Source organism: Octodon degus, unplaced genomic scaffold, assembly GCF_000260255.1.
Source record: "Octodon degus isolate 3935 unplaced genomic scaffold, OctDeg1.0 scaffold00002, whole genome shotgun sequence".
NCBI lineage: Eukaryota > Metazoa > Chordata > Mammalia > Rodentia > Octodontidae > Octodon > Octodon degus.
Window position 1 is genome coordinate 6,515,797 of NW_004524578.1, and position 14,254 is coordinate 6,530,050.

General features: G+C 46.6%; 1 protein-coding gene across 4 annotated transcripts in view; it reads right to left on the reverse strand.

The window, feature by feature from the left end:
- Positions 1-9,563: 9,563 nt before the first annotated feature.
- Positions 9,564-14,254, reverse strand: part of Pgpep1l (pyroglutamyl-peptidase I-like) — a 28,460-nt gene continuing 23,769 nt past the window's right edge. For all 4 annotated transcript variants that reach the window (XM_023710034.1, XM_023710028.1, XM_012513714.2 and 1 more), the window contains 2 exons: positions 11,364-11,590; positions 9,564-10,635 (listed from right to left, as the gene is read on the reverse strand). In XM_023710034.1, coding sequence (XP_023565802.1) covers positions 10,365-10,635; positions 11,364-11,590 — 498 coding nt within the window. In that variant the 3' untranslated portion in view covers positions 9,564-10,364. The remainder of the gene's footprint in view (positions 10,636-11,363; positions 11,591-14,254) is intronic.

Consider the following 14,254-nt stretch of genomic DNA (forward strand, 5'->3'; position numbering starts at 1 on the left):
TCTCCCCCCCCCCTCCCTCCTTCCCTCTCTCCCCCTCCCTCTCTCTCCTCCCACCCACACACATGGAGGATTTTTTTTAACTGTATCTATAACCTTTTTAAGGTCACCCAAAATTTAAAAAGGGCCATGGTTTATCCACGGTGGTTACCATTTTAATGCTGCCAAATTTTGCCAAAACCCTGAACATTCTCCCTCACGAACCCCACCCTGATTTTCTTCTGCCCAGAGGCATGGGGTGAGCACAGTATCTAATTATAACTCCACATGACACGCACTGGTGATCAGACTGTCCCCAGTTTGCTTTCCAGGTCCATCCGAGGCTCCCTGCTTTAGGTGGCTAAGTTATTATTTGGGGGAATGGGACAGAGTGGGATTTCCCTCGTGAAAATGGGAAAGGCTGAGGGGCTTCCCTCCCCTACCCCTCAGCTCTGCCCCCAAGTTTCTGGAGGGACAGAGCAAGAGGACCTGCTAGCCTGGATTCGGTCCAGGTGGGCCTTGTGCCAGTCTCCCCAGGCCCCTTCTGACCCCCAGAGGACACAGACGGGAAGGGTTTACGGGACTCAGCCCAGCCGCTTCCGTGGGTGTACAGGGCAGGGCCTGAGACCCCAGGCAGCGAGAAGCAGCACAGGCCATGGATTCGGCCCTCTAGCTTTGTTGGCATTTTCTCTGTTCCTAGGACTTCTTCATGGGTCTTACAGTTCTATGTTAGACCGTGAAACATTTGCATACACATCGTCTTTAATGTCACTTTTATAACTTTTTTACGGTTCAGATATTCATCTATACGTCTGTACAGAAAAAAAAAAGCTGCTATTTTTTTTGTTCTTTATCTTTGTGGATTTAATCTATGAAAACTTTCAGGTCTACCCTTCCTCCCTTTCTGCTCACTCCAAGAAACTTCTTATGCTTTGTACTACAGTGTGTGATTTTTCTTCCTCTTCTCCCAGTAATTGATACTTCTAGAACATAATTTGCCATGAACTGTTTGATGCCTTTTTATAAATATACCCTGCTCCCAGTCCCCAGCCCCATTCTTTGTCTTCTAACCCTGTAGGCTCTGTGGGCGTGAGGTGGATGAGGGAAGGCGGCGGATGTGGGCACAGCCCAGGGCCTGGCCCCTGCTCCCCTTCTCCTGGGCTGCCTCAGGCAGCGCTGGAGTCTGTCACAGCGCAAGACATGGTGCAAACTCAGGTCAGAAATACAAAGGCTGAATATCGCACATGTCCTCGTTCAGTGTCCTGCACAGTCTCACCTTCCTTTCCCTTACCTTTGTTTTGGTTTGTGACATGCATATATATATTTTTTTAATTCTTGGGTACAACAGCAGTTTTAACTGCAGACATTAGGCATTTGGATTACTATTTTTTTAACGGATATTTGATCCTTCCATCCCATGGAAACGGCTGCCGAGTCCCAGGGTGGTCAGATCGAGGCCTAGCAGGCCTCCTGCCACCCTGCGTCACCACCCTCACTAGACCGACCTCCCTGTCTCTGGAAGCAGAGCACCTAGCGGGACCCCGCCCCATGGCCGGCCTGGGCAGCGAGCCCTGCCCCCCTAGGCCTGCCGGCCAGAGTGCCAGCTGGGGCCACCCGAGAGCTCTGCCTGCTCCCAAGGGCCCGAGCCTTGGCGGGAAGCCCAGCCCGTGGGCCTGGGGGTCCTGTTTTGCTTAGTTTTTAGCACTTCTCACCAGAGTGTGATGACAGCACAAGAGTTGCCTCTGGGATGGAAATGTTTAAGTTCTGAGGAAGGACAGAGCGCAAAGATGACTATTGCTGGTTAGGACTGGAGGTTAAACACAGGAGGAAGCTCAGGCACTTCTTGGCCTGTCAGTAGCTCCAGTCTCGTGACTTCCTCATGGCCTCTGTCCTACAATATTTCCCCTTAAATGAGAAAAATAAGAAAAAGGATAATTAAGAAGGTATTATATGTAGGAGTCTTCATTTAATTTATTTTGTGATACCAGTTTTAATCACTGTTGAAAAGCCCCCATTATGAATTTAAATACTGAGGAAAGGACGTGTATGTTGTGAGTGTGTGTGTGTGTGTGTGTGTGTGTGTGTGTAAGACAGGACAGTTTTTGGTTTTTTGGGTGTGTTTTTGTTTTTGCAAGCATTTATCTACCTCACTCTTATTTTTTAATATGTGTATATAGAACAAAAGAATACATCTCACATTTCTCAGCACATGACAACAGGCCATCGATATTGGTAACCTCATCCACACCACAGGCCACACACCCAGGTGACGCAGGGAGAGGCCAGGTTGTATTCCGGGGTCAAAGCGGCACTAACTTCGTCTGCACTCCTTTCAGACAGCCTTTCCTGGATGTCTTCTTTGGATTGCTTTTCTCTTTCTCCTTACCTGGTTTCCTCAGAGGTGGTGAGCTGGTAGGGTTTCCCTGCTCCCAGTCCTGAGCTCAAGGACACGAGAACATGCCACGGGAGCCACCTGGCCACCCCTGGCTGAAACAAAGCTGTTTTGAATGGCCCACTTGTATCACCTTTGAGGGAGCAGGTGTCCCCCGGTTCTGGGCAGGACAGAAGCCACCACAGCGTTCCTAGGTGCCAGGTGAGGCCTCCAGGGCTGCTCCTGTGAGGCCTTCGCTGTGTCTAGGATGTGCCACTGTGCTACCAGCTTTGTTCTGTGGAAGGGCAAAGCCATGTCAGTGGTTGGAGAGCCGGGTCCTCCCAGCCTGCTCCAGAATGCAGAGGCTTCCAGCCCAGCTGGTACGGCAAGGTGCAGCCCCACTCGTGCTATCGGCTGTCTCACCGCACCCTCGCTCCCCTCCCTGGGGATGTGCCAGACCTCAGGGCTGGCTGGCCAGTGATCAGTGCTGGCCTCCTCCATGGGGTGCGCCTGTGTCCGCCCCCCATCCTGCTGCTCTCGGGGTGGCTGGTACACTCCCCACGTCCAGCTGCTACTCTCTCAGGCCCTGGGGCGATAGTTGGGAAAACGCAAGTGGCTTCCCACCTGTGAGGGCTCCCTCCCTAAAGCCCCAGTATTTGATGAGGCCCAGGAGGGAGCCCTTCCAGCTGCGGGAGCACTACCCTTTTCTCCCCAACCCCTGGGTCCTTAAGGTCATCGAGAAGTACTGTGTGATCAGGGTTTTCTTCCACACTGTAGATGACCCCTTGGAATAGTGGCCTCTCCTGTCCTTTGCACATACCTGCCGGTTCCCACAACTGGATTTCTACAGATCATTCAGCTGGTTATAAGGGTTTTGTTCAAGCTGTCCAAGTTATCAGTGTCGTTCTGTTTCTGTCTTATGTCGGTGGTTTTTATTTTAAGTAGAGAGAAAACACAGTAGAGTGCCCATCCTAACAAATGCTTCAGAAACACTTCAATAAAGGAAATTTTTGCCTGTGTGCTGGTGCAGTCATTTTACTGGACCAACTCACCCCCCTTGACTCTACCAAGGCATCATGTATCCACAGTTCTAGCCTCATTTTATGCTGATTTTCCCACCTCTTCTTGATTTTTCTCTTTTGTATGCTCCAAATAATATAATCAGTCTAGTTGTGGCATTTTCCACACAACCTCCTCCTGACCGCTCACACTGCTTGAAGCCACATGAACCACTGAGGCACCTCGTGGGATTGATGTGAGCATTAAGACGTTCTCACACCGCCCTTCCCCCAGGGGGGCTGCAAGCGCTGGTGTCTTCTGGAGGTAACTGCTGAACTGGAGCTGTGTGAGCCTCCACGAAGGGTTGCCACAGCATTCGACACGCAGTTGGAATGAGCTTCCTCCTTGGAAGATGGAAGACTGTGTCTGGGGCCATCACTGGCTTCTCCTTCCAGCCTGTTTCTTAGGACTAAGGATGACATTTCAGTGATGGGGAAAGCGGCTCCATGAAACAGAGAAGTAGTTACTGTGAAACTACCGAACGGGAGAATGCTTGACAGGAACTGTTGAATTCTGGTTGGGATAACCGGTTGACAAGCCATTGACAATGCCAAGGCCAGTCTGGCCCATGGAAGCAGCCTTCTCAACAGCCCACCTCTAGGACAGTGGCCATGCCTAATACAGGTGGCAGTAGTGGCACTGTCACCCTGAGCTCTGGTGGGCGAGAAAGCTAGGATGCTCATCCAAGGTCCTCAGCTGTCACTGCTGGGTCCTCCCAGGATGGCAGGATCCTGTGGAAAGCCAACTCCTTTCCAAAACCAGCAGCTTCCAGTTGGCCGTGACACTCCATGGTATGGCTCAGCCTATTCCCACAGTCCCAGTAGTCTATTGAAGGTTTGGGGATTGTTCCTTTGTTAATGTTACTTCTGTGTTCGTCAGCCGTCTTTTCTTTTCCTGGGCTAAGCAGCATTGAGACAAGGACCAGAGATCTATTCCTTAAGAACCAGCGATGAAAGTCAAAACTTTCTTACTCCACTATGAACTAGTTGGTGGTACCAGTGAGAACTTCAAGAGAGGATGTCGTTTAGATGGAACCTCTGTTGCCAGAGATGCTGAAGATACAGACCCTGGACAGGCCGCAGGGCTTCATTGTTGGCCTCCAGCTTGGACAACTAGTGGGTCATTTAGAGAAATGAATGCTCCTTGGCGACGGAATGACCAGACAGAGGCAGAAGGAAGCCGTTGTTCACAGGGATTGGGACATGGAGAGCCGAAATAACAGGCAGAAGGGTACAGGACTTGGAAGAAGCAGGGGCAATGTTTTAAACTGATGATTTCTGCAGGAGTCAGACCACATCAGAGGTCCACAGTCATCCATGGGCATTTGGTTCCCACAAATAAACCTAACACCCTGCTCTGCAAATTTGTCACAGAGTTTTAAGTCACTTTGTATAAGAATATGAACTTTGTCGCACTCGCCAGGTGTCAGTTCTGGGGCATGACTTTAGGATTTTGTTTTGTTTCTATAAGAACATAATCACGCACTTGTATGTCCACATGTCTGTGTCTGCATCTTTCTGGTAAGCATTTTTTTTTTCAGTCACTCATTAGCGTTTCCAATAGGGCTCCTAAGTCCAGTAGATTACGGGTAGTCAGTTGACGAAGATCTGGTTTACAAGAACTAAATGTTTCATTGCATTTTTGTAAGAGCATAGAATAATTTTATAAAATATTTGTAGTTGATAATTGCCGAAAATAATTTAAAGACACTTTTTCTCTGTGTGTGCAAATGTATTTGTGATCCATTTTTTAGGACACCTGTTTACTAGCTAGCTTTACAATATGCCAAAAAAAAAAAAAAAAAAAGTTTTTTTTTTTTTTCCAGACCCGAGCCATGGTTCACCCTCTTTCCCCCATGCTTTTGTGCCCTCCTTTATAACAAAGGAATGATGATTTAAAAGAATAGATCTGTATCTTCAGGATCTCGGTCTTCTAGAAGCCTCTGGCTGGGAAGGGGCTCATCTGGTCCTCATCGTTTCCCCTTGCAGTGGAGCAACTGTCGACAGAGAGAACCTCACTGGCCAGGGAAGCAGGGGAGGTGTTGTGCCCAGTGGTGAGCCCCGCTGCTCCCCATCTGGCTCAGCTGACTTGATAATTGTCATGGTTCTGCAATGCCACAAAGGCAAAAGGATTTGAGGGCACAGCACATGGTTTTCACAATGACCACATAAAAACTTGTGCAGCTCCCAGGCCATCTGCTCCTCTGCCTCATATCGTGTCAAATGCTTTGTCCCAACAAGGAAGAGACATTTATTTTTATCTAAGGCAGAACACTGAAGATACATCTTTTCCAATACAGAACAAATTCTTTGATAAAAACCACAATACAGCTCCCAGAAAAATTTTTAAGGTTGAATCCATGTCCTCTAGTTCCCAGCGTGTTGTTGGCCATGTCTATACAACCCCACAAAATCCCTATTATTAGAAACATCTGGAAATTTGTACCCCATAGGAGAAAGATCCAGAAACCGGCTGGTATTTTTGCTGTTTTCACCTTCGTATGTGGATGGTTGGCGGGGTGTTCGCACATCCACAGGTGGAACTTGTGCCTGGTGAAAACACCTGTCTGCTTTCTAAGCCAGTGAGGTTATGCTAAGAGGTTTGCCAGGGTTTGTCTACCTCTGGAATTAAAAAAAAAAAAAATCGAACTAGAAGGCGTGATGGAATGAATGCATCACAAATAATGCATTGTCTTGAGTTCTCTCGTTTAAAAGGTTTTTTTAAAAAAAGTAAAATTTAAAAAAGCTAACATGGCCAATTTGTTACATAAAATGACCTTGTGTATAAATTATTCCTAAAAAATCCTGTTTATATAAAAAATCAGTAGATAAAATTTCAAAACATTTTTGTATATTCTGTTGTAAGAATTTATTCCTGTTACTGCGATATACTCTGGATTCTTTACTTACGAGAAATAAAGAGACTGTCTATTTTGGAAGGCTGAAGCTAAGGTGACTTTAGTTTCTCTGACTCTGCTTTTTTTCTAGTAGTTAAAGTACTACATGGTTTAAGTTAAATAAAAGAATTCCGTATGCACTTTTTGCCTCCAGTTTTCTTCCTTCCCGTTGTGGTCCCACCGCTGCATTTCTGCAGCAGGGCAGCCCAGATCTGTGCGACATGAGTGTTCCCACGTGTCCCTTGCAAGTGTTCTCTGTGAAAGTGCTGCCTTCTGCCAGCGCGCGCTCTGTGCACATTGCTGCAGCCCCTGAAGCTGCTCTTCCTTATGCTAGTACATCAGCTGGAAGGAAATCTGAACCCGTAAAATGCACAAGTTTGTGCTTCACCTTTGGCTGATTGGTAAGCATCTTCTTTGCTACCTCTTCCATCATCAGCAGTCAGCCCACAGCGGGGTGGAGCTGTGTGACTGAGGGGCAGAGGACTAAAATGCTGCTGTCCCTATGTCCTGATGGGTAAACAAACTTGGAGAGCACCCCGAAAGTCTCACGCAGGACCTGGCCTGCTGCAGGCACTCCAGCACATGGTAGCCTCTTTCTAACTGGTGATTAGTGAGTCCTGCCTGCACCCCGGGACTCTACAATCTAAGCATCATCTTTGTCTTTGGGGGCGGGGGGCTTGTGGTTGGAAAAGGAAACAGGCTGTAAATGCCTTAGACCAAATATGCACAAACACCTAGGCGGGGACAAGCGGGACATCACAAAATCTGATCGGGAAAAATTAAAATTCCAGCAATGAAATCAGGCTATTAGGGGAAGAGCTAAATGCTAAGTTGTACACAATAGAAATAAAGACCGAGGTCTGGCGAGATAGCTCAGTGGTCTAAAGCACGTGTTTATGCAGGCAAAGCGCAGAACAGCAGTTGGATCTCCAGCACATGTGCACCAGCCCCGCCCCCAGGGCAGGCTGAGCTGCCCACCCACAGAAAAAAAAAAAAAGACCATAGTTAACAGAATTTCAGGTCTTGGCTGACTAAAAGCAAAAAGCATTTAAGCTCCGAAAGCACTGAAGAGCAATGCTGGCCTGGGGTCCTGCTCACCACGGTCATCCAGAGCCTGATGGTCAGAGGACCCCAATAGATTTCCAAAGAAGGTATCATTTCCAAGGTTAGGCTGTCCAACAGGCTGATGCTGCATCTCCAAGTTGCCACAAGTCTTCACGAGCCAGAGCACCAGTTTCTTAGGAGGAGGGCAGTGAGTGGGCCCTTAGAAATTAGAACCTCCCTACTCTGTGCCGCTGAAGAGTACTCAGAGCAGCTGTTTCTGTTTGCTCCCATAGGTCCACCTGTGTGTGTGTATGCCTTGTGTTACTCTAACAAAATACTTGCACGCTAACTTCACAGAGAGGTTTACTTTGACTTACAGTGCTGGAGGCTTCTGAGCATGCCGTGGGCATCAGCTTGTCTCTGAGAAAGAACACATGGCCAGTGACAGGAACTCATGTGGGAAGAAGATCTCACATCTCAAAGAAATTCAGGTCAGGGCTCCACTTACTTTTAAAAGCAACTCCATAGAAGAGTTCAGGGATCCTGAAGAAGTTCCTTAATGGGGCTGGTGAGATGGCTCAGTGGTCTAAAGTACCTACTTAGAACAAGCTTAGCAAAGCACAGGGACCGCGGTTCAATCCCCCAGCACCACATGCCAGCCAGCCCCGCCCCCTGGTGGGCTGAGCTGGCCACACACACACACACACACACACACACACACACACACACACACAAATAAAATTAAAAAAAAAAAAAGTTCCTTAATGTCTACTGCGGGCAACTGCCCCAATGACCTATAGACATCCTGCCAGGCTCCTCTTTTTCAAGGGCCCCACTACCTTCCAGCAGCAGCACTCTGCAAACAAAGCTGCCAACATGCAAACCCTTAGGAGATCCACTCAAACTACAGCTGGCTACAGGGCCATACTCGGCTGTGTGTCTTAGTAGTGTTCTGTTGTCAGTGAAGGCCTTTCCCGTCCTCTGTCTTCACTGAAATTCAAAGGCACCTTGAAAACGCAGACATTTCTATAGGTCTTTTTAAAAGATGTAGACATGGGCATACTCCTAACTCTCCGGCTATTAAGTAACCAAACTCTTATGACACACAGTTTTCGCACAAGCTCAGAAGTCCCTTGTAGCAGCCATAGCTGAGCAGGTCCTGCTGCAAATCAATGGTGGGTCTGTGTCATTCACAGAAACTAGAACCTCTGAGGATTTCCACGGATGACTGTAGAGGCCATAGAACAAGAAATGGTAGGGAAGTTCATCACAAGAGAGCTTGGGCCTCCCAGTTGGGTGTCTAAATTTTTTCTTAATATGTATGCATGACATTGAGTAATTTACAGTGATACCAGAGTCCTGTCCTGGAAGTCTCTGGGTTGCACAGTGTCCTGAAACAGGAGGAAGAATGAAGGAGTTGAGAGCTCTAGGAGGCTGCTGCTTGCCCTGGAGTACAGCAGTATCTCCACATTAACCACCAGCCATTAGACCCAGCACCATGTTACCCTACCTCCAGGCTTTGGCTTAGATCTGCTGTATGTCAAACAACCCAGGTGTGTTGACAAGGCAAGGCCTGTGATGTATATTCTGCGACACACATCTGCTGGGGTCTGTGGCAAAATAAGCAACGCCTGTCCAGTGCCTCTGTTATTAGTTTACAGATGCTTTTTCTTACAGTACGTGAATCTAGGCACTAGGAGACTTTTTTTCTATTATAATCAAGTAAAAAATAGTAGTTACAAGCAGAGCAACGTAACAGAAAATGAACTAAGCCTTAGCTACTTTCACACTATTACTAAAAAATAAAAAATAAACCAAAAACAGTTGGGCTGGAGAGAAAGCTCAGTGACATAAACACCTGCCTGGCAAGTATAAGGTCCTCAGCTTGATCCCTGACACCAAAAAAAGGTGAAAAAAACTAAGTTACCAATGTGCAGATGAATAAAAATGGTATCCCAACAGACACTGGACAAACAGAACTTTGCTGTGGGCAGTTTGGCACAAGGCCCAGTGCGGTGTCATAAAATCAAAACCAAGGAGCTTGTGATTTTTAAGATTTGAGGATAATGCTCATTATGGAGAGAAGGTAAGTTCAACTCAATAGCTTGCTTTAAGAGCAAACACTGCTAGCGAGAATATAGAACATTGCAGTCACCATGAAAACCAATATGGTAGTTCCTCAAAACATTAAACATGGAATTCTCATTTGTTCCAGAAGTTTATTCTGGGCATTTACACAAGAGAGCTGAAATCAGGGACTTGAACACATAGTCAGAGGCTAATTTTCATAGCAGTATTATTAGCTATAGCCAAAAGGTGGAAGCCCCCCAAGTGTCCATCCATAGGTGAAGTAAAAGCCATATGCAGCAAGGACATATAATGGGATATTATTTAGCCTTTACAGACAATGAAATCATGTCATTGATTATAACAGCAACAAAACTTGAGGATGTTGTAATAAATGAAACACAAAATGCCAAATGTTTTCCTTAGGCACCTAATTGAGTGCATAGAGATGGAGGGTAAAATGGTAGCTGCTAAAGGTCAGGATGAGGGAGAAGTAGTTCTTGTATATGCAGTAAAGTCTTGGTTCAGGATGGTGAGCAAGCCCTAGAGATGGATGGTGGTGGTGGTGGGTGGACAAGGGAGGTGTGCTGGACACCACTAAACCATACACATCAAAGTTCTTAAAATGGGTACCCGAAAATAAACACTACACCTGAAGGAGTAGCTACACCTGCTCTTCCAGGGCCTTGTGGTCCTCAAGCCTGACCAGGATCCCACAGCCCTACTGTACAGTCTTTTAGGAGAAAAAAAAATTACTAGGATTTCATTTTATTGTCAGGAAAACCATAACTGAAGCTAGTTAATCCCTTGTGGAACATCTGCCTTTTAGAGAGTTCTTTCTTCTGACAATAAAATAACTCTGTGATTTTGTTGGGCTAATTCGGAATTTTTTCCTTCTGTGTAAACTGTTTTATAAGCAATTTTAAAAGCCTCTCAAGGCACACTTGAACTTCACACATAGGACTGAACATTTATTTTTCTCTGAAGGAGACATTCCCCAACTGGTTCCCTTTGGGTGGAATCAGTGCGGCTCAATTCTCTGTAATCCTGGCTTTGAGCTTGGGCTTTCCCACTTGCTTCCAGCATTTCCTGGAGGATGACTTGCAAGGCTTTTCCCAGCAGGCTGGCTGGGAACCAATGTGAGAGTGGAGGGACATGGATGAGTGCCGCATGACCGTTTCCATGATGCAGAGACAGGTAGTATGTGTAATCGCAGACGTACCTGCATCGCCACAGAGCACTACATTACTTCTCAGACCACCCTCAGCCCTCAGCCTATGTGAACCACAAGCATTCATGGCCATGCTCCATCTACAAAGCATGGGGAGGAAGGAACACACCTCCGAAACACTCAAGCTTGGTTCTGCTGTCTAAGAAAGAACATGGGAGAGGAATGATCGGGACAAGGTCTGACTCTTGGTCTCATGGTTTAATGACCAGAAAATGTCCAAGAGAAAAGGACAAGGCTCTCAATTCATAAGTCCATATCCCCTTTATCCCAGTAAATCTTTCCCTCATTCACATCTTAACTGAGTCATTTGTTCATTTATCACTTAGATGAAAGTGCCTCCAGGGGCCCCAGAGTTGGGAGAAGCATAGGTATGTGAATAGTCATCTGAGACCACAGCCACATAATTAACTCTCAACATCAAAGAAAAAAAAAAGCATACACAAAATATTCCTGGCTCTCAAAATCCCCATCTCTTCTATAATATCTCTTCTACAGCAATGGTCCAAATTCAATGTTAGAAAGTGAGGGGTCCTAAAAGGAGACCTCAAGCCAGGCCCTGATGGGAACAACTGTTCAGCCAGGAAGAGTGACTCAGTGGGTGGCTCCTGGCCAAGCAGGCAGCTGGGTGATACAGGATGGTTTCCTCAGGAAAGAGAGGGAGCTTAAAGGGCACTTCCTCCCCTGCACTTGGCTAGTGCCCCTACACTTGCAAAGCCTACCTGCCTGCATCTCCAGAAAAGGCCACTGCAACATCCTTAATGGCAATCTGTTTGCAGACTTTCTTCATATTGATCCTTGACATGATCACTTCTGGACCACCTGGAAGGCACACACCTCCCTCAGGCCGGAAGCCCCGGAGGTCACCATCTTGGTAGCCATGGTTCTTGCCACACTGTTCTAGAAAAATTGCCTTTGCCGAAGTGTCCACACCCACATGCACAGCGAGCTGTATGAACAAAGGCAATAGTAGAGAGATCACAGAGAACCAGGTCATCAAGTGTGCAGAAAGGCCAAACCCTGTGAAAGCATTTCCACCCCAAATCCACCATGAAACCCCAGGATTGTGTCCTCTAATTAATATGGTTGGAATAGAAAACTTGACTCTTTCAACTAGATAAGACCCACACTGAATTTATATTTCCATACTCATATTTCAAAATAGTTTTTAAAAGTAGCATATTCTTTTTCTGTGAGAGAGGATCATGCAAAAGTTTGTATCTAAGACTACCAGAGAGGCAACAGACGAAAAGCAAAAAGGGGGGGAAAGTAAGACTCCTTCTCTCCCTTATATTATATGCAGGCTACCCACCTTAGGACAGGTGTAGCACTCACATCCCCAATCTCAGCACTAGACAATGAACCAATCACAAAATCTAGTTTCAGTGGTCTTGGAAAAACCCAACCTGAATGACCACATAATACCTTGGAGGGACATCCAGACAGAAACCATAACATTTTGCCCCTGGCCTCCCAAAGACTCATGGGAATCTCTTTATGCCAAAAGCATTTAGACCATCTCTAAGAGGTGCCAAAGTCCTAATAGTTTCAGCACTACTGAAAAGTCCAAGCCCCAAGTCTCCTCCAAGATGCAAAGCAAACTCTTAGCTCTGAGTGCCTGTGCAAATGAAAGTTAAAAACTTTCAACATTCAATACATAAGATAAACATTTCTATTCCAAAAGTTACAGACAGGGGGATACAAAGGAATGGGACGAGTGCAAGTCCAAAATCCAGCAGGACAAACAGTTCCATGTGCAGCACCCAATGCCATGCAACCTATGTCAAGTTATGAACTCCAGAGGGCTGTGGCGGCTCAGCCTTCATGGCACTGCTGCTGGTTGTAGCTCCCTTGGATTCTCTCTTTGGTCCACTTTGCTCCTTCCTTGCAGCTTTCATTCAACAGTACATGTTCCCGAATTGTCCACACTTCTGTCTGGGGTCTCCACTATGCATTTGGCTCCACCCCCACAGCTTCACACACTTCCCTTGTAGGGGCATGCTGCCTGCCTCCCAGGCCTTCTGAAACTGAAATGGAAAACTTCTGAACCCCGCAACTCTTGCATTCTACATGCACCAAAACCCAGTGCCACATGGATGGCGCCAAGGTCTGCTGCCAGTAGACCTTGTAGGGGTTCAGTGCCTGGATTTTCATGCACTCCGAGTTCCATTCTGAGGAACGGATTTGCCAGGCCTCTGCCATTCTGAAACCTGATGCAGTCACTGCCATTCTTGAACAAGGTCCTCCTAAGCTTTCTTCTCAAAGCAAAGTCTTGCCCTTTTGCAATTTTGAAGCTCACAGGAAGGGGTCTTGCTGCTTCTCATGATGTCCTCAGACCACCTTTTTTATTCTCCTGTTCCTTCTCCACAATGAACATCTCCTCTGCCCTATCTGTGGAATGCACGCTTTACTAGGGCTTCCTTTCTCACAGTGTTTTAGATCATTCTGCTGGGCTCCTTGGACTTGATCCTCAAGAGAGATCCGGCTAAAAGCCCCCAACAGTATCCATATCACTGACTGCCTCAACATTCAACTGCCTTTAATTTCTTCTACCTGATTAATTAGTCCACTGCTCTTCATTTCAGTCTCATATAACATCTCTGGACACAAGCAAAATGCAGACAAACTTTCTTCCAAGCCATAACACACACTATCGAGTCCAACAGCCAGCGTAGCTCTTTTCCCAGCAGAAACCTCCTGAGCCTGGTTGTTATGAGCTGAATTTCTATCAACATTCTGGTCTTCTGAGCTCTAATCAAAATCTCCCACGCAGAACAGCCCAAGGAGTTACAGCTCTACTCTTTCAGGTAAAATCTGCAAACATTTCCAAACTTTTCCCACAAGCCATTCCCAAAGGCTTTTGAACCATGTGATACCAAATCATGTCTTGGTTCTTTTTGTCAATGCTAAGATGAAAGACCTAATCTTCAAAATTAAGGAAGGAAAGGTTCAGTTAGCTCACAGTTTGTGGAGGGTTCAGTCCATACTCACCTGTCTCCAAGGTAGGGTGGCACTTGGCAGAGGGGCAATAGTTCATGGTGGCAGAAGATAACAAAAGTGACAAGAGCAAAAAGGGAGAGAGAGGGAAAGAGACAGAGAGAAAGAGACAGAGAGAGAGAGAGAGAGAGAGAGAGAGAGAGAGACAGAGACAGAGACAGAGACAGAGACAAAGAGAAAGCCTCTTTCCATACTTTATATTGTATGCAGGCTACCTGCCCTAGAGAGTAGGTGTAGCAACCTAATCCCAGCATTAGATCATGAATTAATCACAAAGCATAGAAGCCTGCCCCCATGACTGAGTGAGGCTTTGGGGAGACATCTAGACATAAACTATAACAGGTTGTGTGTTTTGAACACTGAGCCTCCCTTCATGTACATCCTCCCAACAGCTTTCCCAGCTCGGGATGTCTTTGCCTCATTTCAACCAACTAGCCTGGATAGGAAGGTGTGGGACAGAATGCAGGACTGCTCCCTTAGGGAGAAACTATGTTTGGGTGTTGCATGAGAATCTTTCCATTCTCCCCCATTTCCTTCTCCTTCTCCTTCTCTTCCTCCTCCTTTGCTGCTTCCTCCTCCTCCTCCTTCCTCCTCCTCCTCCTTCCTCCTTCTCCTC